Genomic DNA, 24,662 nt, shown 5'->3' with positions numbered 1-24,662 from the left:
GAAAAAATATTTGCAAACGAGTCAACAGCCTAGTGATTAATCTCCAATATATATAAACAGTTCATGCAGCTCAATATTAAAAAAAAAAACCCAATCAAAAAATGGGCAGAAGACCTAAATAGACATTTCTCCAAAAAAGACATACACATGGCCAAGAAGTACATGAAAAGCTGCTCAACATCATTAATTATTAGAGAAATGCAAATGAAAACTACAATGAGGTATCACCTCACACCAGTTAGAATGGGCATCATCAGAAGATCTACAAACAATAAATGCTGGAGAGGGTGTGGAGAAAAGGGAATCCTCTTGCACTGTTGGTGGGAATGTAAATTGAGACAGACACTATGGAGAACAGTATGGAGGTTCCTTAAAATCTAAAAATAGAATTACCATATGACCAGCAATCCCACTACTGGGCATATATCCAGAGAAAACCAAAATTCAAAAAGACACATGTGGGCTTCCCTGGTGGCGCAGTGGTTGAGAGTCCGCCTGCCGATGCAGAGGACGCGGGTTCATGCCCCGGTCCAGGAGGATCCCACATGCCGCGGAGAGGCTGGGCCCGTGAGCCGTGGCCACTGAGCCTGCGCGTCCGGAACCTGTTCTCCGCAACGGGAGAGGCCACAACAGTGAGAGGCTCGTGTACCGAAAAAAAAAAAAAAAGACACATGCACCCCAATGTTCATTGCAGCACTATTTACAATAGCCAGGTCATGGAAGCAACCTCAATGCTGATCGACAGACGAATGGATAAAGAAGTTGTGATACATATATATAGAAGGGAATATTACTCAGCCATATAAAGGAACAAAATTGGGTCATTTGTAGGTACGTGTATGAATCTAGAGACTGTCATACAGAGTGAAGTAAGTCAGAAAGAGAAAAACAAATATCACATATTAATGCATATATGTGGAACCTAAAAAATGGTACAGATGAAACGGTTTGCAGGGCAGAAGTTGAGACACAGAGGCAGAGAACAAACGTATGGACACCAAGGGCGGGAAAGCAGTGGCAGTGGGGTTGGTGGTGTGATGAAGTGGGAGATTGGGATTGACATGTACACACTGATGTGTATACAATGGATGACTAATAAGCACCTGCTGTATAAAAATATAAAATTCAAAAGAAAAAAAATAGTAGAAACCCTAGAGTTGAAGAATGCAATGATTGAACTGAAGATATTCAATAAAGAGCTTCAATAGTAGACTCAACCAAGCAGAATAAAGAATTAATAAACTGGAAGACAGTTTATTTGGAATCATTCAGTCAGAGGAGAACAAGAACAACAAAAACTGGAAATTAAAAAGAGTGAGGAAATCCTAAGTGAATTGTGGAGTACCCTTAAAAGAAACAATCTAGGGCTTCCCTGGTGGTGCAGTGGTTGAGAGTCTGCCTGCCGATGCAGGGGACATGGGTTCATGCCCTGGTCCGGGAAGATCCCACATGCCATGGAGCAGCTCGGCCTGTGAGCCATGGCCGCTGAGCCTGCGTGTCCAGAGCCTGTGGTCTGCAATGGGAGAGGCTACAACAGTGAGAGGCCCATATACCGCAAAAAAAAAAAGAAAAAAGAAACAATCTATGCGTTATTGGAGTCCCCAGAAGGAGGAAAGGGAAAAGGTGGCACAAAACTTATTTTAAAAAGTAAGGGCTGAGAATGTTCCAAATCTAGGGGAGATTTATATATTGATGTTCAAGAAGTTAATAAATCACCCCCAAAATTTCAACCCAGAACAATTTTTCAAAAGACACATTATAATAAAACCATCTAAAATAAAGACAAAGAGAATTTTAAAAACAGAAAAAGAAAATTTCTCACATATAGGGGAAACCCCTTAACACTATAGATGGATTTATCAGCAGAAAACGTATAGGACAGGACAGAGTGGGCTGATATATTCACAGTGCTTAAAGAAAAAACATGCTAACCAATAATACTTACATGGCAAAGTTGTCTTTCAGAAATGAAGGAGAGACCACTACACCTACTTTACAAGAAATGCTAAAAGGAATTATTTGAACTGATACAAAGGGATAAATAATAATAAAACATAAATATTTTAAAACATGAGGTAAAGGTAAATATATAGTCAACTTCAGATTATTCTAATGCTGTAATATGGTGGTTTGATAATCACTTAACTCTAGTATAAACATTAAAGGACAAAAGTATTAAAAATAACTATAGCTACAATAATTAGTTAATGGATACACAATACAAAAATTTAAATTGTGACACAAAAAATGTAAAATTGTGGGGGTGGGAGAGTAAACGTGTAGAGTGTATGCAATTGAAGGTAAGTTGTTATCATCTTAAAATAGACTGCTATAGTTATAAGATGCTTTCTGTAAGTCCCATGATAACTGAAAAGTAAAAACTTTCAGCAGATACACAAAAGGCAAAGAGAAGGGAAGCAAAACACATCATCAGAGAAAATCAATAAATCACAAGATAGGCAGCAAAGAGGAAAAAAGGAGCAAGGGAACTACAAAGCAGCCAAAAAACAATAAATGAGATAGAATTATTAAGTCCTTACCCATCAATATTTACTGTAAATCTAAATGGACTAAATTATCAAATCAGAAAGCACAGAGTGGCTGAGTGATTTAAAAAGCAAGACCCAACTATATACTACCTACAAAAGACTCACTTCAGCTTTAAGGACATACAGAAGCTCAAAATGAAGGCATTTCCATACAAATGGAAACCAAAAGAGATCATGAGTAGCTATGAGAGCATGAATAGCTAGCTATACTTATGTTGAACAAAGTTGACTTTAAGTAGAAAACCCTAACAAGAAACAAAAGAAATCATTATATAATAAAAAGGGGGGCAATTCAAAAGGAAGATATAAAAATCCTAAATATATATGTACCCAACATCAGAGTACCTAAATATATTCATCAAATACTAGCAGATCTGAAGTGAGAAATAGATAACAATACAATAGTAGAGGACCACAGTGATCCACTTTCAACAATGAATATCTCATCCAACCAAAATATTAATAAGGAAACACTGAATTTTTGAATTATACATTACACTAAACGGCCCTAACACAAACATACAGTACATTCCACTTAACAGCAGCAGCATACACGTTTTTTCAAGTGCACACAGAACATTCTCCAGGGTAGATTATTCATTAAATCACAAAACAAATGTTAGCAAATGTAAGAAGCTGAAGTCATACCAAGTATCTTTTTTGACCACAATCTTATAAAACAAGAAATCAGTAATAGGAGGTAACTGGAAAAAATCACAGATGTGTGGAAATTAAACAACACTTGCCAGAACATCAATGGCTCAAAGAATAAGTCAAAAGAGAAATTTTAAAAAGTATCTTGAAGTGAATGAAAATAGGAACACAATATATCAAAACGTATGGGATGAAGTAAAAGCAATGCAACAGGGAAGGCTATAGCAATTAATTAATTATTAATTAATTAATTTTTAAAAGCCTACATTAAGAAAAAAGAAAGATCACAAATAAACAACCTAACTGTACATTTCAAGGGACTAGAAGAAGCCCAAAGTTAGCAGAAAGAGGGAAATAACAAAGATCAGAGCAGAAATAGATAACACAGAGAACAGGAAAAAACAATAGAAAAGATCAATGCAACTAAGCTATCTTTTTTTTAAATCTAACAAAATTGACAAACATTTTACTAGACTAAGAAGATTCAAATAAATATATCATAAATAAAAGAGGACACATTACTACTGACACCACAGAAATACAAAGGATCATAGGCAGTTACTCTGAACAATTGTACACCAAGAAATTGGATAACCTAGAAGAAGTAGATAAATTTCTAGCAATGCAATGTACTAAGACTGAATCATGAAGAGACAGGAAATTTGAACGTATCAATAATGAGTAAGGAAACTGAACCAGTCACCAAAACATCCCACCAAAGAAAAGCCCAGGACTAACCAGATGGTTTCACTGAATTCTATCAAATATTTAATAATTAATGTCAGTCCTTCTCAAACTCTTCCAAAAAAAATGAAGAGGAAGAAACACTGCCAAACTCATTATATGAGGGCATCATTATTCTGTTACCAAACCCAGAAAAGTACACTACACAAGAAGAAAACTACAGACCAATATCCTTGGTGAGTACAGAGGCAAAAATTCTCAAGAAAATGCTAGCAAACTAAAATCAGCAGCAAATTAAAAGGATCATACATCACCATCGAGTGGGATTTATTCCTGGGATGCAGCATGGTTCAATATGCAAATTATGAGATGGAGATGACCTAAGTGTCCACTGACAGATTAATGAAGAAAATGTAATATATGTACAAAATGGAATATTATTCAGCCATAAAAATGAAGGAAATCTTGCTTGTTGCAAAAACATGATAGACTTTGAGGGCATTATGCTAAGTGAAATGTCAGAGTGAGTCAAATACATATCTTCTCACTTATACGTGGAATCTAAAAAAGCTGAACTCTTAGAAACATATGGTTGCCAGTGGCTGGTGGATGGGGAAAATGGAGAGATGTTGGCCAAAGGGTACAATATTCCAGCTCTAAGATTAATAAATTCTGAGGATTTAATGTACAACACAGTGACTATAATTAACAATATTATATCAATATTATATACTTGAAAGTTGTTAAGAGAGTAGATCTCAAACGTTATCACCTCACACAAAAATGGGTAATTATATGAGAGTATGGAGGTGTTAAATAAACTTATTGTGGTAATCATTTTACAATATATACATGTATCAAGTCATCACACTGTATACCTTAAACTTACATATATGTCAATAATATCTTAATAAAACCGGAAGATGTAGGAAAACAGATGTGATGTTTACATGGATATGGTCTTTAATATTATGAGTAATAAAATGCTTTAAATTTTTTCCTTATAATTCAGTCCATAGAGTTTGCTTTTTTATGGACAGTTTAGATACTCATAGTGGATTGTAGCAAAGAACTTGATTTAAAGAGGCAAAATAGACTGTACACAAAGAATTATTTAAAATCTTTGTTTGAAGAATGCAGTTTTAAACAGTGATGTTGATGCTGCAGCTTTTAGCTTCTGACCTCTTTGAGCATCTTAGTAAGAATTGTGATTCAGAATTTCCTCTGAGCTACCTCATTATGAGTAATTAGAAAATATTTGCAAATGAATCAACTGACAAATGATTAATATCCAAAATTTACAAGCAGCTCATGCAGCTCAATATCAAAAAAACAAACAATCCATTCCAAAAATGGTCAGAAGACCTAGAGAGACATTTCTCCAAAGAAGATATACAGATTGCCAACAAACACATGAAAGAATGCTCAACATCATTAATCATTAGAGAAATGCAAATCAAAACTACAATGAGGTATCACCTCACACTGGTCAGAAAGGCCATCATCAAAAAATCTACAATCTATAAATGCTGGAGGGGGTGTGGAGAAAAGGGAACCATCCTGCACTGTTGGTGGGAATGTAAATTGATACAGCCACTATGGAGAACAGTATGGAGGTTCCTTAAAAAACTAAAAATAGAGCTACCACACGGCCCAGCAATCTCACTACTGGACTTATACCCTGAGAAAACTGTAATTCAAAAAGAGTCATGTACCACAATGTTCATTGCAGCTCTATTTACAATAGCCAGGACATGGAAGCAACCTAAGTGTCCACTGACAGATGAATGGATAAAGAAGATGTGGCACATATATACGATGGAATATTACTCAGCCATAAAAAGCAACGAAATTGAGTTATTTGTAGTGATGTGGATGGACCTAGAGTCTGTCATACAGAGTGAAGTCAGTCAGAAAGAGAAAAACAAATACTGTATGCTAACACATATATATGGAATTGAAAAAGAAAAAAAATGGTTATGAAGAACCTAGCGGCAGGATGGGAATAAAGATGCAGACCTACTAGAGAATGGACTTGAGGACACAGGGAGGGGGAAGGGTAAGCTGGGACAAAGTGAGAGAGTGGCATGGACATATATACACTACACTACCAAATGTAAAATCGATGGCTACTGGGAAGCAGGGGCGTAGCACAGGGAGATCAGCTCAGTGCTTTGTTACCACCTAGAGGGGTGGGATAGGGAGGGTGGGAGAGAAGGAGACGCAAGAGGGAAGAGATATGGGGATATATGTATATGTATAGCTGATTCACTTTGTCATAAAGCAGAAACTAACACACCTTTGTAAAGCAATTATAGTCCAATAAAGATGTTAAGAAAAAGAGAAATTAGAAAATAAATTAGCTTTCAGAAATATGAATGTAAATTCTTTGACTGCTTTTCAAAAAGTATTTTTTTTGTATAATTTTGTTTTCCTCATTGACATAAATCTTTATCCCTTTCTTTTTCCTTTATATGTTAATTGTAAAACATAAAGACAAATTAGATAATATGGTTAAAAAAGCCAATGCAAAAAGCCTTTTAGGAAGATTTTTAGAGTAACAGAAAGCAAGATCTTGCAAGAGCTTTTAGGAGTACAAAATCCAGTTTACATTAGATTACCAAAGCAGATTTTTTATTTTTATTTTAGTTATAAGCATTCCTGTGATAATTTTAGAAAGATCTTTTGCTTGATTCAGCTATAACTATGTATTCTTAGCAATCTGTGGCCATATAATTAAATGTATTGCTGCTATTCCAGTACATTAAATGCACAACAAAAATGCTAACATATATGAAGCCTGTTTTGCTCTGCTAATAAAATATGGTTTTCCTTTGACTGTTGAAGAATTTAAGAAACTACTACTTAATTAAAAATATGTAAAAGTCACTGCTTTTAAAATGTAGAGATATACAAATTTTGTATATGATTAGCTCATTTGTTTAGAATTTACCTAACAATAACTTATAAAGCACTTCCATATGCCAATCACTATTCCATACAATAATTTCAGTTTTACAACTAATGCAACTGAGCTACAGAGTTTAAGTCACTTTCAAAGATCTTAAAAGCTAACAAGTGCTAAAATGTGGCTAGTACTGAACCTAGACAGTCTGTTTCCCAAGGGTATGTCCATAACTACAATACCATGCTGCTTCTTCTGATGTCAGCGGTGACATAAACACCTTGGACCAAGAACTATTTCATCCATGTCAAATTCCTCAAACGTAGTTATGATCCTGTGACAGAAGTTTATATGAGTAAGGAAAAACTGTCGCCATCAATGGAAAGGAAACTCAAAGAGCTTCTAACTCATGCAGTGTGAATTAAGTAAGAACATTACACTTGGGTACAAATACTAACATATTTGACAATGCATTTACATGAAATTATAAAATAATGAATTATAGTAATATTCCCAGTGAACAAAAATAATTTTAAAAGTATTACTTGAGGGCTTCCCTGGTGGCGCAGTGGTTGAGAGTTCCCCTGCCGATGCAGGGAACACGGGTCCAGGAAGATCCCACATGCCGCGGAGCGGCTGGGCCCGTGAGCCATGGCCGCTGAGCCTGCGCATCCAGAGCCTGTGCTCCGCAACGGGAGAGGCCACAACAGTGAGAGGCCCGCGTACCGCAAAAAAAAAAAAGTATTACTTGATCTTCTGATCAGGCTTCTGACAATTCAGTTCCTGTTCTGCCTTCTTCCTGCAGCCCTTTACTTGTCTTTCTTTTTATTACTTAGATCCATTAATTTCTTAAGAATGAGAATGGGTTTCTCTCACCAAATGCCAACAATGTAAAAATCTTAATGTTGTTGATAGACCAATTAGAATATGAAATAAATAGTAACTTCTGAAAAAAATGTAGAGATTGAGGGAGCCATGGCCTCTATGTAAATCGTCCTAATGAAAGCAGTGACATAGAACAATAATCATTAATGACTTCAGTGGGCATTACTAAACCATATTGTTGGAACATCGTAATCAAATTATATAATCCAATTAATGATGACACTAAGGCATCATAAAATACACCTTCCTTCATCCATGGTAATATCTGAAATCTATTAATGCTAATATCTTATTCTTGAATTGAAAATGACTTACTTGTAATGTCCTTTAGCTTACTCAGTTCATTTTCCTTTTTCAGTTATGGTCTATTTGTTGACTGCAGTTTTACAAATTATAGTTCTATCGATCTTATAAATTTCAAGGTCAAACTCCTTTTCTTTTGAATGAGAGTCAAAATGTAAAAGAAGGAGTTTTTATATTAAGATTTCACTCCTGTGTGTATTTTCCTGGAAATGAATATTCCAAAGATCAACAGAAAAATATAAGAATAGTCTCTCTGCTACTGCTTGTGAGAAGCAAATTGAAAATAAAATGTTTGTGCAGCCAGAAATTTTGAGAGTGCAGTACTCCTTTGAATGATAGGCCAAATTGCTTTGAACTAAGTGATCCAGAGGGAGACGGAGAGGGGAAAGGGGAGAGAAAATGTGTTTGTGTTTGTGTGTGTGTGTGTGTGTGTGTGTGTGCGTGTAGGAAAATGAAAGCTTCTAGATAAGAAACACCAGATGACTTTGAATATCCAAAGTGATAATAGAGGAATGTTGAAAAGAGTAGAGTTTTCAGAATATCTGTGACTCTTTCATGATCTTTCTGCTTGATCATTTGGACACCAATGCATTTCCAGACTATTATGGGACCAGCGGGTCATTGTGAGCACATATTTTCTAAAATGGTCTTGCAGTCCTTATTGGAGAACTCATGGAGTTCAAGGATTCTATTTGCCTCTAGTAAATTCAGTCCAGGATAGTGGTTCTAGGTTGATATCTGGAACAAGAATTCCAATTTTTCTGTCCATACAGACCATCAGTGACATGTCATGTGGCTGCTTTTATTCTTAATGAGAATGCACTTCACAACCACCTATGTAATAAGATCAGCCCTCACTGAAAATTTAGGGAAATCCAAGGGATTCTCTGCCACCTTTTGGTCAAAGGGAAAAAAATAGGAACGATTTTCCAAATACATTCCTTAAAATAATGATACTGTACAAATTAAGGTGCATCTATTCTGCCTGTACATTTTGCCACGCAAAATGACGTTATCATAGATTATCTCATTTATACTTGTAATAAATCTATGAAGTAGTTATACTTACTATTACACCTATTTACCTAAACTGAGGTATAAGAAGTTAATAATCTACTTAATTTACACAGCTATTAAAAGCCAAGGTTAGGATGTAAAACTTGGTTTTCTGACTCCAAAGCACATGTTCTTAAGCTCTATACTGTACTAGGCACCAATTCCTTTAACACTTTAAACACTCCCCAAAAGATCTGAAATGATGAATAATAATGATTTAATTGGTTATTTGTTTTATTGCTTTACCATGGCGGAAGATGTTCCCTAGTTCAACAAATATATTGAATGAGTATAGTATGTCAAATACTCTGCTAAGTGCTAGAATAATTCACTGATACTCATAGGGAGCTGGTAAGGAAATGGCCGAGTAAAAGTTCTAAAAGACTGACACAGAAGTATTTGTGATCTTTGATATCATGAGAGCTTTGATATCTGAGGTCTTTGAGTTTTATTTCTTTAAGAAGAAATTTGATAAAATCATGAGGGAACTTGGAATGCATCCTTGCCATTAATATGATATTGGAGTAAGTTTGCTCCATAATAGTTCTTCAGTTCAGTCAATTGGATGATCAGAGTGTAGAATTCTAATAGAAACTATAGATAATTGGAAACATGTGAAAATTTTCTCCTTCTCTTTTCATTACTCCTCTTTATAATTCTGAGCTCTCTATGATCTTTCATAACTAATCCCTCAAAGTCCTGAATTCCTACAAAACTGTCTCTTTCTTTACTTAAATAGTAGCTTTTTCCTCATAGGGAAGGAAAAATTTTTTTTCTACATTTCTAGGTTCTTGACTGAGACCTCCCTGTAATAGAACAATTAACAGGGGAAAAACAAATTTAACTATGTACAAAAATATGAGACTCAAACACAACCAGGCAATTGAGGCTTAAATACCATCCTGAGCTAAGGAAAGGGATAAGTGGTCTGAGACTTCAAAGGGAAAGAGGGAGTTCACAGGAAGATGAGAAAAGGAAATTTTCAGTAAACAAATGTTTGCCCTGCATGCAGATACTTCTCTCAAATGAAAAAATTATCTCTAGTAATAGCTCTCTTCCTGGTACAGGCCCCCTTTCTAAATTCTTTTAGGCTGTTAAAAAGGAGGAGGAAAAAAAAAAGGCTTTTGCTGAGTCTGCTGGGTCTTTATTGCCTTCAGCTCCACGTGCCAAAGTGACATATTTTCAGGTGGCACGTGGTGCTACCCTTCGCATTTCTGCTGAGGTAGTATCAGTGGTCCTGTCTTTTAATAACTAATTTGTTACACATTCTTTCCCCATTATTTTTATATGAAAATGACATTTCAAACGTTAAAAAGAGAAAAGATTAAGTTATAGAGGGCTTTTTAAAAATTGTTGCAAATTTGGTCAAGGCTCTTCAGTTTTGCATTCAAGAAATAGTTGCTGACGCCTATGTGGCAGGAACTTTGCCCTGGGAACACAACTCTGAGGAACAGAAACAAGATCTAGATTATCACTGCGTTTTCTGTCAGTGAGGAGTCAGATATTCATAACTTGATATTAGAAGGCAGAATTAACTGAGTATATATCAGGGAACCTGGGGATTGGAAATGATTTCTTTGGAAAAGCGAAGCACAGGTTAAAATCTAAAGAATATATAAGTGAATAATGGGTTGAGTGTGAAGATTAGAAATAAGAAATAATGTAATCTGGAAAGATCTTTAGGTATCTCAGGACAAAAGATAGCATGATTAAAGAAAAGAAAAACCTGTCTGGAATGCAGAGAGCAAGTGAGAACATGGAAACGAATGACACTGGAGAGGAAGGAGAAGGTGGTATCATGCAGGACCTTGTAGGCCATATATTTTGGTTTTCATTCTAAAATCATACTATACAGAGAGTTGTAGACCATGAAAGTTTTGTTTTAACATAAAAGCAATGGTACATCATTAACTGGTAAGCATGTTTTAATTTGTAAAAAGATCACTGTGGTTAAAGATAGAAAATTAAAAGAGTGGGGCAAGATTGCCTGTAGGGTGAACAGTTAGGAAAACCTGTTAGACTAGGTAAGAGATTGTATTAGCATAGTGACATCAGATTGAAAGCTGTAGGTGGATACAAGAAGTTTTTCTGTAGTAATGAAAGTCAAGATTTATTGAAGGATTCAACACAGGAAAGCAAGGGTGATGGGCAGGCTCAAAGGTGAACCCCTGGTTTCTGGTTTATGCAACTCGGTGCAAAATTGTGCTATTCACTGAAATAGTACATACTGGAAGAGGCCAGGTATGGTCTGGGGGTAGCAACTAGAATCCATTTTGGAGTGTTACATTTAAGGCACCTTTGAAATTGCAAGTACAGATGTTATCTGAGCAGCAGGACCCAGACTCAGAGGAGAGGTCTAGGCAGGAAATATGCTAGTCATTGGACATATTGATGGCAATTGCCATGTTAATATAAGAAAAAAGTTAATATATTTGAAATTTTATTAAAAAGACATTGTTTGGGGCTTCCCTGGTGGCGCAGTGGTTAAGAGTCCACCTGCCAGTGCAGGGGACACGGGTTCCAGCCCTGGTCTGGGAAGATCCCACATGCCATGGAGCAACTAAGCCCATGCGCCATAACTACTGAGCCTGCGATCTAGAGCCCACCAGGCACAACTACTGAGCCCACATGCCACAACTACTGAAGCCCACGTGTCTAGAGCCTGAGCTCCGAAACAAGCGAAGTCGCCACAATGAGAAGTCCACACACTGCAACGAAGAGTAGCCCCCACTCGCTGCAACTAGAGGAACCCCGTGCGTAGCAACGAAGAACAAAAGCAGCCAAAAATAAATAAATAAAATAATTTCAAAAAAAAAGACATTGTTTGAACTTAAATGGAAGTTTTGAGAATAGGCTAAGGTGGAAATAGGGTCTACCTGGCTGTTCTCTCTTCCTAGTAAGGAATGAACATATATGGACAATTTTGGAGATTCCCTTTGTAGAGTAACATGATCTTAAGCTTCAGGTCATAATAAGAACAGCATATCACAGGTTCATTTCATTTGAAACCAGTCCTTCCATATCTTGCTAATACATTTTTAGGTTTTAAATCTGACTTGTTGCATGAAATTTTAAAATATACAGAAAAAAAATACGGCTTATTTTTAGCTTGATGACAAATTTGTGGAAATAAATCACACTGGGCATTCAGCTGTTTGTATTCATATCCTGCACTTTACAACAAATTGGATACGGGAATCAGGTAGGGGCCTGAGTGGTTAGAAGTCTGAGGCAGGAAAAACAATGAATTTGTGAAATCTGGACAGTCAAGGGTGAAATTAAATAGATTACAGAAGTTTGTTTCCAAGGCACAGGCATCATCAGCTACCCTGTCTTTCCTTGGCAGACAGATTATCCATAGACTGTAGAGAGCAGGATCACCCAGCCCCCAAATTGCTTTCTAGTTTTCACTTTGATCTCCATTTGCATATTTAGCATACATAATACCTCCTGGTTACTCCATCCAAAATTACTTTTTTTAAGACAGTTCTGAATATACTTGTCGTTAAAAATATTTTTGTGCATTTCAAAACTAATTATACTTTCATGAATACATCATTCCAAAGCAAACACTTAGCCTGTTGTGAACACTGTTATTAATAGATTACTTTTATGTATCTGACTAACCTCTCTTCATTAGTGTTTGCGGCAAAATTATTTAATCATTTTTGTTTTGATTCAGAATAAAGAAAGTTTATTGGTTGGGCATGAAAAAATATCTTATTGTGGGGTTTTGGAAGCTGCTAAAAGAATAAAGCTGAGTGAAAGTCATCTAAAGGGGTCTGACTGGGAGGAACTGTAGCTGCACCTATATTCCTGGGCTGTTTCTGTCGGCCAGGACATAATGAGAACAGTGGCTTCTGAGCAGCACTCATGGAGGGATATTCAATGAGAGACTGCAGCTGGGCTGACTGCAGTTCAGAAAAATTCAACAAGCATTCTTTCAGGATCAACTCTAGTCTGATTCTGAGGTTACTTAGATATATAAATGTGACACAGACTTGGTCTGAAGGAGCTTTTATGAGAAGAAAATACTAATATATTTTTTATGAAGTAATTTTTCCAGTGGAATACAGTGTATATTGAAGGAATGCAGAGAAGAGGCATTTAATCTAGACAACAAGGAAGATTTTCTAGAAGATGTGATGCCTTGCCAGGTTCTTGAAAGAGAAATAGAAGTTAACCAGGGGTAGAAGATGAGGAAGGGCCTTTTGGCAGATGGCACAGCAAACATAAATTTGGTTTGTTATGGCTAAAGAATGAACTGAGAATGGGAAGGGTAAGGGAGGGAGGGAGGGCTGGAATATGAGGAGTCGTACTTGACTCAGATGTGTAGAAAAATCTACGCATAAATGTAATAGTAACCAAATGGTGAGAGGTTTTCGTATATGTATGCCTAGCTTTCTCCTTCTTTCCTTTCCCTTTATCCTGCCTGCCTATAAAGTTATTGATTAAATATCTATTCCTCTATCAATATTCACATGCAGATTCACCACACTTTTTCTCTACTTTGCAGCTATGAGGATCTTAACTAAGGCAGTGATCTCATATATAAATATTATATATATATATACATATATATTATATGGAGGGAGGGAGGAAGGGAGAGAGAAAGAGAAGGAGAGTGAGGAGAGAGAAAATAGTATTGAAAGGTAACTACTCTTTGAAATACAAACAGAAGGCATGTTGGTAATCCAAGAATTGCATCTTGTAAGAACTGGTCATGTTTCCTTTATTCTTTCCACAGATTGCCTCTGCTTTCTTGTGTATCCCATTTCCACTCCCAGCAGGCATTCTCTGTATTTTAACCATTTTTGTTGTTAACGAATTTATTAAAGAATTGACTCACATAGGCCACACTGTGCCATACCTATGTGGTTGTTTATGAGTCTTTCTTTTATCTGATCACTCAGATCCATGAAGAAAGAAGTTGTTGGTTTTTAATTCCCATGTTCAGCACGTAGTAAGTTATCTACAAATTTGACTGAATAATTTTTGAATGCATAGATGAATAAAAAACTAGATGAACAAAGTATTATGAGAACATGGAAGTAAAAGATAAATTCTGACTGGGGAAATAGACAAGTTTTCATGGAATAGGTGAAATCTAGTTCTACCAAGAGAAGCAGAGACTTGCCAGGCAGGAGTAGAGGCAGAAATGAATTTAGGTGACAAAACTTCCTTAATAATGCAAGATACATTCTAGCAAGAGTAAGGGCTCTGATGTGACTGAAGGGCACAGTGCTTAATTCTAAGTAAACAATGTTAAGACCATGACATCCTTTGAATGATATTCGAAGACAATTTTCTTCACTCCAAAGGAAACTTAAGTTCTTTGTGCAGAGAAGTACCATTATTTTACCTTTGATTTGGGTGCATAAAATAATTCTCGTGAAATTAATAAATGAATGCCGAATGAGAACAAAGCTTCTAGGAGATCAGTGAGGAAACCACTGCAAGAGTAGAGGTGACAAATGGTGACGAGCTGTGCTATGTCAGGGGGTATAGGAAGGAGAGAATGAAGTGTAATGAGATATTTTAGATCTAAAAATGCTGTGACCTGAAACTCCATGAATACTGACCAGGATGAAGAGAGAAAAACTGGAGATTTCTGATCTTTTCAGCTTCATATGGGAGAGCACATATCTTACAATATAGAACAATGCTCGCCAAAGCCTTTTTTATTCATGCCCATGTACATAATAGCAGAATTTTAATAGATAAATAGTAAACCTTGAAGTCATCTTCCAAATAGCACACGTACTTGGATGGCTTTAAGCCAATTTATGTTGCAGTCACAGGACTGTGCCATGCACATTTAACCGTGTGACACAGCCCTATCAGGCTGACCGAGTACCTCCTGGGAGAGTGCTTTATGTCTCGGAAGTGTACTTTTGACATCTTCCAGGCAAAACCTTCACATTTTAATTATCATGGATGTTATAGCTCATGATACTATTTATGTTCATTATCATGAGATTCTTCGGTATTAGCATTGTTTGAAATAACAAATTAATCACTACTGATTGACAGGCACTATTCTTAAGGTTTGTTCAACACAGGGATAACAGACAATTCATAAGTAACTTTATTTACCTTTTCATAGGACACATCGGTGTACTGTATGTTATGTTCGAGTTGATCTATAAGTTTTAAGATGTTAATGACATACATTATCAAGTAAACTTGTTACTACTGTTAGAATTACAAAAATCTAAGGATTTTATATACTTCATTTCCAGAAATCATTAGGTGATGTATCTGTTATTGTATAATGCTATTTATGTCTTTAAATCCTCGCTAAATATATACATGTATTCTTTCTTCCTTTCTTTCATTTTTCTGATCTGCTCCCATTGATGACTCTATACTTTTGACTCCAGACTGGCAATATGAGGGTAAGATGACAAAAATAAAATCTCAAACAACCTCATGAACATTGCTTGTCTGTCTTTGTTTTATTCTCTTTAGAACATTATTAAAGATCTATTCACTCTTTTTAATTAGACCCTTTATTACAATTAAAGTCCAATTATGTTTGTTTCTGTTGTGATGCTTTAATTACAATTTATCCTTGTTAATCATTCCTTTATGTTGTTTTTCTGGGTTAAATTACCATCCCGTTATCTCTGTCCTGAAGGACCTCTGCTCTCCAGTGGTCTCTGCTGGTGTTTTCCAGTAAGATTTGAACAGTTTCATGGTATACAAAGTGTCTTTGTTACGATGTGGTAAGGAATCTATATAGCTCTTATGAGAATTTTTTAAAAATAAAAAACTGTTAAAAGAAATGATGCATATTAATTTGATTGCAGGATTTTTCTTTTTAAATATCAATATACATCTCAATGAATTTAATCTCAGGGTGAATGCTCCTGCAGTAGCTACTTCTTACTTTGTCTTGTTTTCTCTTTAGATTGCAAACTAGCTAGGGGGGGACCACCAGCCACCATAGTTGCCATTGATGAAGAGAGTCGGAATGGTGAGTAAGCTATGTGTTTTAAAAGTGACTTAATCTAAGAGGGATTTCTCATTTCAAACCTAGAGTTGATATGTGTGGAAGTACTAAATGAAAGCTTCAAAACAAATCCACTGACAGTTCCTCTTTAATTTCTTCCCTGTGTGAGTTTAAATTAGGACACTAACTGGAAATACTTTATTTGGATTACATTATGAGAGACTTAATGAATAGAAATGTTTAGTTTTGATTGCAGAGAAGTCATCTGATTCACAATCAGTCTAAGAATGCATCTAGATACCGGCTAGAACTTTCCTTTGTCAATAGGTAGAGTTGACTATCACACATACTGTTACCTAGTGTATTTCTCCAAAAGAAATGGACCACAGGGTAAGCTCTGCACTGCTAATTTAAATTTGCTACAATCTGGTAAGGATTAAGATCCATAATCTATTACACATGGTGATTTAAGAATAGTTACTAGGGGGACTTCCCTGGTGGACCAGTGGTTAAGACTTTGCCTTCCAATGCAGGGGGTGCAGGTTTGATCCCTGGTCGCAGAGCTAAGATCCCACATGCCTTGTGGCCAAAAAAAACCAAAAAACATGAAACAGAAGCAATATTGTAAGAAATTCAATAAGGACTTTTAAAATGGTCCACATCAAAAAATAAAAATCTTAAAAAAAGAATAGTTACTAGGGGGACTTCCCTGGTGGACCAGTGCTTAAGACTTTGCCTTCCAATGCAGGGGGTGCAGGTTTGATCCCTGGTCGCAGAGCTAAGATCCCACATGCCTTGTGGCCAAAAAAAACCAAAAAACATAAAACAGAAGCAATATTGTAAGAAATTCAATAAGGACTTTTAAAATGGTCCACATCAAAAAATAAAAATCTTAAAAAAAGAATAGTTACTAGGGGGACTTCCCTGGTGGACCAGTGGTTAAGACTTTGCCTTCCAATGCAGGGGGTGCAGGTTTGATCCCTGGTCGCAGAGCTAAGATCCCACATGCCTTGTGGCCAAAAAAACCAAAAAACATAAAACAGAAGCAATACTGTAAGAAATTCAATAAGGACTTTTAAAATGGTCCACATCAAAAAATAAAAATCTTAAAAAAAGAATAGTTACTAGGAAAACAAAGTGCTTGGGAACAGAAAACTGACAAAAGGTGTAGAGCAGAGGAGGAAATCTGAATTTTCACTCAGTCTATCTGCCATAATTAACAACTAACTCCTAATTTATATTACAATCTTCAAATTTTTAATTTTCCTTAACAAAAAATTAGCACTTTTGTTCCCCAACACTCTCCTAGTCTCTAAACTTTACAGATATTTAGAGATTCTCCTCCTCTATTAGGTAACAGTAAAGTGGAAATCCCTTGAGTCTTGGTTTCTATTTCAAACTATTCTAAATATGAGAATGTTCTGTGGCTCATTTTGTCTACTAATTCTGTAACAGACTTTCCACTGGGTTTGATTTGTACTTTCTGTCTAGTCTCAACACTGTTTTTCCAGATTGATGTCTTTTTAAAAAAGAATGTCAAGTGGTTTATTGGAAAGTGACCTTTCCCTGAAATTCAACCTACGTGTATTTTGAAAATTTCTATAGTAAACATAATACCTGTGTTGGTTCACTTTATTATGTATCAGTATTTATTATGCTTTACTAGAAACATTTCTTTTACTTCTTAGAAGAATTGGCATAAATTTTTATTCTTGAACATCTTTTACTTCCTTTGGAATCAGCCAAAAATGTCCACAACACTGCTGGCCTTTGTTTAAACAAATTTAAGTGTCTATACTAAATTATAGAAATATTATAAAAATTACACAGGTTTGTTTATTTTTAAAAAGTCCCTATTGAGCTTGAAAGTATATGAAGATAATGAGTTATTAGGATGCATTTAAATAAATTAGAAATAAGTCCTATATGTATCTGCAGAAAAGAAAAAAATATATATATAAAAATACTATACCAGAAAAATTTCATCTCACATGTAAGATTATGGTTTATCGTTAACTACTTTCCTGTCAACAAATCTGTTTTCTAAATGTCCTACAATAAAAAGTTTGCTTTTTAACCAGAGACAAAAAAATAAACGTTATAGAAAACCAATCTATATTTTCTCATTGTTCACCTATTCCCTTGAACATATAAGCTGAGCTGAACTAAAGCATTTAATTTTACTAAATAGTTGTTTTAACATGTAATTCTACACAGAGCTTATTTTGCCAACCAGATAATTACAGCCACAGTAATGATATTTTACCTTTCCTTGTGTTGATGAGATCCCACTTTTTAAAGGAGCTCAGGAAGTCTACAAAGATGTTGTCATAGCAGTTCTGCATGATGGCATGTAGTGAAAGTTCAATATTTATATTTTAGAAGAATGTGACATGATGTAGTTGCTGTGCTCTTTAATTAGCATATTTTGTAGAAACTGCCAACTACTCAGAATGCTGCCAAAGTTATTTGAGTGTCAACATAAGGAGTATAAATACCAATCTAGAGATTAAAGCTTTTACATTTCTCTTTCATATTAAATTTCTAAAAATATGGTGATCAAATGAACCTCTGCCACATATTACAATGTAGTGTGCAATCATTCTTGCCTTAAAAGTCTGAAGGAAACAATCCATGAAAGTGTTTTCATATTTTTCTTTAGGCAATCTAAGAAACTTCTCAATAGGACAGTTAATTCTAGTCTGGCTCTTAAACTCTTGGTTTCTTTTTTCTTGCATCTTTTTAATTGGTAGTAACCAAACATGTGGGTATCCTATTTTACTAGAAAAATAAGCACCTATTTGTAAATGTTCTGGGCCTTCTTAAAAGTAAGGCACAGCAAATCCTTTATTAAGCCAAACTAGTAAGTTTGGGTGTCAACTTGCTTTGGCTTACTTTATTGATGTCTACAGCTGAACAATCTCCATTGCCAAATACATCCTCTACTATACTACTATAGTATAGCTTTTAAGTAATTCAGGTATTTTTTTTTAACTCAGGTATTTTAAAATATATACTTAATTTTCTTATATAAGTCACTAAGGTACATTCATAGAACGTCCGTTATTTGTCACATGCATCTGTGTATTTCAAGATTTTTATACTCTGTGGGATGGAAATATTTCCTTTTTATGAATATATATGCTAAATTAATTTGCACATCAGTATAAGTTTTAAAGAATTAAAAATTTAACAGGTAGAGATCCATAAACTTCTTTCTCAGCCTGGGACCTGTTAGATTGTTCCTCTCCTTGGTCCTTGTCCTCAGTTGTATATTGATAACAGATTCATTATATCACCCTCGATCTGAACCAGGAGTTTATTTTCATCACAACTACCAGAAAATCAAGCTTATGTGGTAAGAACACAAAATCAACCCATTAAGAGAATCACATTGGTTCCTGACCACCACCAGAAAGCTCTAGAACTAGTATGTAGAAAATGTTTAATGAGTATTTGCATTTAGAGAGGAGAATGTGTACCAAGAAACAGACTTAGATTATTTTTAAATATCTAAAATTTTTTTCCAGAAAAGCTTATGTATACACAAAAACCTGCACATGAACATTTATAGCAGCTTAATTCATAATTGCCCAAACTTGGAAGCAAGCAAGATGTCTTTAGTAAGTGAATAGATAAGTAAACTATGTACATCCAGACAAATACAGACTAAAAACAAATGAGCTATCAAGCCATGAAAAGACACAGAGGAGACTTAGGTGCATTTTACTAAGTGAAAGAAGCCAAGCTGAAGGAAACATGTACTGTACGATTTCAACTATGACATTCTGGAAAAGATAAAAATATGGGAAAAATTAAAATATCAGTAGTTTCCAGGGGTGAGTGGGGGGAAGACAGGCAGAGCAAAGAGGATTTTTAGGGCAGTGAAAACACTCTACATGATATTCTAAGGATGGATATATGTCATAATACATTTGTCCAAACCAATAGAATGTACAACACCAAAAGGAAACCTAAGGTAAACTGTGGACTTTGGCTGATTATGATGTGTCAATATAGGTTCATCCTTGGTTAAAAAAAAAAATGTACCATTCCAGTGAATGATGTTGATAATGGGGAAGGCTATGCATGTTAGGGGGAAGGGGGCCAAGGGGTATATGGGAAAACTCTATCTCCCTCTCCTTTTCACTGTGAACTTTAAACACTGCTCTAAAAAAACTAAGTTTTAAAAAATTATTTCTGGAAATACATTTTTAGATTCACTGGACTCAGAGCTGCCTAATGGCATTGAGTCCTTACTGGAAGGAGTGAGGTCAGGAACGGTTACACTGGAACTATTTAAAGCTTGCCTCTGGGTGCCAGCCAAGTCAGGGCCCTGGCTGCTTTACAACAACTACGGAATGGCATTCAAAAAGACTTTGGAACTGGTTCAGACTAATTCTTAGAAACTGGGTAAATACATAGGCAGTGCTGAGTCAAGGGGACAAGAAAATGATTTGAAGTCATGGTTTGAATATAACACCATAATTGTATGAAAGTAAACAGGCTCAGAGGCAGAAGGAAATCACTAATGTAGGTGAGAGATTAGGAGGCTCATCCTAAATGTTCTTTATGGATTTCCAGTTAAGATATTGTGGGCTCACAGCAAATTTGAGAAATGAAAGATGACGGAGTGTCTTCACATTATGAAAGGAGATGCCAACAGAGGATGCCACAGCTGATTCAATGAGAATGTGTCCCAGTCAGCACACATGGCAGAACCAGGTGTGAACTAGGTTGAGTAGTACAGACCCTCCTGTACTTCTAGGAAGGTAGAGGAGGTTATAGAAAGGAACAATGAATTCAGTTCGTGACTTCTTCTGTGGGGTTTCTCTGGCCCAAGCATGGAGCTAGGGGAGTGGAGAGAAGTTGATTCTTCATTAGAAACAATTATGTTGTTGAGGGGCATTTGCAAGTTGCTCGTCATCATCCTTTTCCTTCCGTTGTCAAAAATCACTAAGCTTGGAAGAGTAGAAGGTTAAAGTTTTATGTTGATGTTCTTCTTTCCTTATAGTTGCCAATTACATATCTTAGATTTATAGCAAGGGAGTTCGCCAAACTCTGCCTTACACACCTCCAAAGGGCTGCAAGTAGAGTTTCACATACTCCTAGTAAAATAGGTCTTGCACTCATGGAAAGAAAAGTCTTAAATAACCAATGTTTCTGTATGAATATTCCCAACGTTTAAACAAAGTGTAAAAAAAAAAAGTGTAATGTGGTTTTTTTTGGTTTTTTGTTTTTTTACATCCAAGGGTTCAGAACCCTCTCTTTTTGCCTATTTATCTTCATTCTTCTCTTTCATTCTCTAAAGAGAGCAAGGTCTAAACTGGCGGAAAATTTCTGCAAGAATGACTATAGTGGAATAAGAATAAACTCTGTAGGATACCTCATAGTAGAAGATGACTAGAACCCCAGATGAGAGACTGCACAAGATGCTGAGAAGAGAGGAACCTGAGAAACCAAGATGGCAAGTTATCAGGCAGACTGGATGACAATGTTCTATTGGGATAAATTGAAAGTGGTTGAAGATGCCACCAAGAGGTTAAAGGTGCTAGAGATTATATAGTAGGTGGAAAAATGTTTCAATATAGTTGCCAAAGACAGAGTCCTCAGCTCATGTAAATGTTTGGGAGAAATGTTATTAAAGATAGAAATCCTTATCTGGGTCTATTCTTAGGCCATGTTTCTTTCAATGTGTCAGGACAAAGATACAGCTTAAGATCTGGATTTAATTCTCTCTCAGTTCTATGATAACAATTCTGGTTATTTCAAATATGACATATAACAAAGTGTTGCCAACATAATTTACATATTAGGTGAAACCTGAAGTACAGAACATGTTCTTAGATATTAAGCTTTTGAAAATTTGTACAGAGCTTTACTCATGAAAATAAAAGTGAGAGAGGGATCTAGTATATATGTCCTATGGGAGGGATAGTTCTAAGGATTTGGTTTTAAACAGTTACTTTCTAAGGCACTTTTATCCTACCTCTATTCTGCATTGTTGCCTTATCACTAAGGTAAATAGTGTTTGTCTCTCTGGTGGTTTTCATCAACAAATCCTAGAATTCTATTTGAAACAATAATTAAAAAAAATAAATGTATAGTCGGCTGCATAAAGCCTTATGAAACACAGCAACTCTAACAATAGAAGTTCTATACAGATGAAGGTAGATTAATAGATGACTGTACAAGCTTTTGAAGTATTAAGACTAAAACTTCGTTCGGGTTATACAAAATCATCCACATTGACATCAAGCAAATGACCTTTAGTGCAATATGTGAGTTTTGTTTTTCTGGATAAATAGGGAAAAATATATTCCCACTGTTCTATAATCTTATAACATCCAAACTTGATTCTTGACTGCCAAAATATTAAATATTTTTATAAGACATTAGTGGTCTTCTGGCTAGATTGCTGTGGATGTTGCATAGCCCCAAAATCATGATTACAAATTTCTTTGCTATTCTATTCTTTACTTTTCCCAGTCATCATTAAGTCATTCTGAGTTCTTTCTAGTGAAAGGCATACACATTGATGAGGAAATATAATTTTTTGTAAGTTTTGAAGAAGTTAAATGAAACTATCCAAAATACACTTGTCGATATTAGACCTAAGTTGATGTAAAAAAATCATGTCCAGGGCTTCCCTGGTGGCGCGGTGGTTGAGGGTCCACCTGCCGATGCAGGGGACACGGGTTCGTGCCCCGGTCCGGGAAGATCCTGCATGCCGTGGAGCGGCTGGGCCCATGAGCCATGGCCACTGAGCCTGCGCGTCCGGAGCCTGTGCTCCGCAATGGGAGAGGCCACAACAGCGAGAGGCCCGCGTAACGGGCAAAAAAAAAAAAAAAAGAAAATCATGTCCAATTCCTCATGTATTTTAATCCTCTTATTACAGTGACTAAGACAATTATCCTAGTAGAAAACAATTTGGCTCTGCTCATTACTGTTGGAGCTACATATGCAACGATGCATTCGCTACTTTTCATTTGTGCCAAAGTATTATTTTATGAAAGGTCAGCAGCTGCAAACTTCTGAATATATAACTGTGAAATAAGTAAATTGAAAACTTTCTAAGCATTAGGGAAATAGGTTATTTATCTCAAGTTATCTAAAATTATATTGACATTTAATCATATTTCATTTTTGATATTCCTTTTCTCATTTGTTTACTCTATAGCACCTAATATACAATGGTATTGCTGGATCTAGTGAAATGATCATAAAATAAGGGACAGGAGAAGTACACAAAGCAGACAGAAGTCAAAAATTATACAAAGCAGAGAGAAGTCAAAAAGGGCAGCAAGCTAGGGTGTTTTATACAAGGAAAACAACTCTGTTCAAGATAGTGGCTCTCATTTACTGTTTAAGTTTCAGAATGCTAATGTTAATGATGATAAAAAGATTAAGTTGTGCAAAGTAACCCTTGGTTTCTAAGGAAATGAAAAACTTAAGAAAAGAACATTCTATTCTATTTTTCCTTTTTCTTTAAATCCTTTATTTTAATCTCATGTCTAATAGAAATAAATCTGAATAATATAGAATTAAATTATGCCACACATACACACTTAATGCCAAGTGATGCTGTTATAATGAACCATTTTTCTGTAGAGAGAGTATCTAAATCCTGTCACTAGGGAAGACAACTGAAGCTAGTATTGGTTTCATCTGTATAGACTATTGGACGATGGACCATGGGCCTTCGTGGGCAGTAAGAATGGGCCTGTGTGCTGCAAGAAATGAAGACCTATTAGGTTCTCTCTACTCGTAACCACATAGAAAGAAACCTTCAATTTTTTTTCAGAATAGGAAATTCTGTGTATTAAAGATAAGTCATTCTAATTTAAATTGAGATTCCATTTATTAGCCAAACAAAATACATCTGTGTGGCTCCTGTGGCCTGCAAGCCACCAATATTTTGACTCCTAATTTAGGCAACAAAGATGAGAGACGTGCATGGTGGAAAGGACATCCATAAGATGACATTGTTTTGGGAAGGGCGTGAAGAGACTTTGCTTTGAGCTTTCTTTGCATATCCAGCACACTCTTTACACTTACGTTGTATAATTTGAGTTTAGTTGAGGAGTGAGTCTGATGGAAGTTTAGGAACTCAGGGATGGGAGAAGCACCAAAGTTCAATTGCTTGTTTTAACAACAAGCTCCTGGAGATTCTGTCTACAACTGCTCTTTCTCATGCATGATCTTAGATTCCACTATTACCCTGTCCCCAATGACTCTTTCCCCAATTCCTGTTTATCATGAGTGGTTTTCCACTTCTGTTCCTCATGATCAAATATTGGCTGCTAGATTATTGATCTTTGTTGTCAGGCAACAAAGGTATGACTTTTCTGTTAGGACACTGGAATTCTGAAATGGAAATCTGAAATGGACCACTACTGTCACTGACTATAGTAATCAACACTGTAAATGTTCTCAACAATCCCTGGATGAGAACCATAACCCTCAGATGATTTGAAACTGTTCTTGGACTTAAAATACCTCCTACAGCAGTTTTCAAAACAAAGGTTCAAATGCCACATATTTCCACCTGGAATTGCTAATGTAATTCAACTAAATATGCTTAAGTGTGCCATATGGATTAACGAATACGAAAGTACTTGGTATCTCTTCATCTATTGCTACTTCATGAAACTGAAGGATGCACTAAAGC

General features: G+C 35.8%; 1 protein-coding gene across 1 annotated transcript in view; it reads left to right on the top strand.

Annotated features, from left to right (window-relative positions):
• PCDH15 (protocadherin related 15) overlaps positions 1 to 24,662 on the top strand; it is a 689,667-nt gene that overhangs the window by 111,239 nt on the left and 553,766 nt on the right. Inside the window, exons 2-3 of the mRNA XM_024744857.1 lie at positions 15,420 to 15,434; positions 15,950 to 16,015. Coding sequence (XP_024600625.1) covers positions 15,420 to 15,434; positions 15,950 to 16,015 — 81 coding nt within the window. The remainder of the gene's footprint in view (positions 1 to 15,419; positions 15,435 to 15,949; positions 16,016 to 24,662) is intronic.

Source organism: Neophocaena asiaeorientalis, unplaced genomic scaffold (genome assembly GCF_003031525.2).
Source record: "Neophocaena asiaeorientalis asiaeorientalis breed wild unplaced genomic scaffold, Neophocaena_asiaeorientalis_V1.1 scaffold131, whole genome shotgun sequence".
Lineage (NCBI taxonomy): Eukaryota > Metazoa > Chordata > Mammalia > Artiodactyla > Phocoenidae > Neophocaena > Neophocaena asiaeorientalis.
The sequence above is the reverse complement of the archived record's forward strand: the minus strand, read 5'-3'. Positions and strand labels throughout refer to the sequence as shown.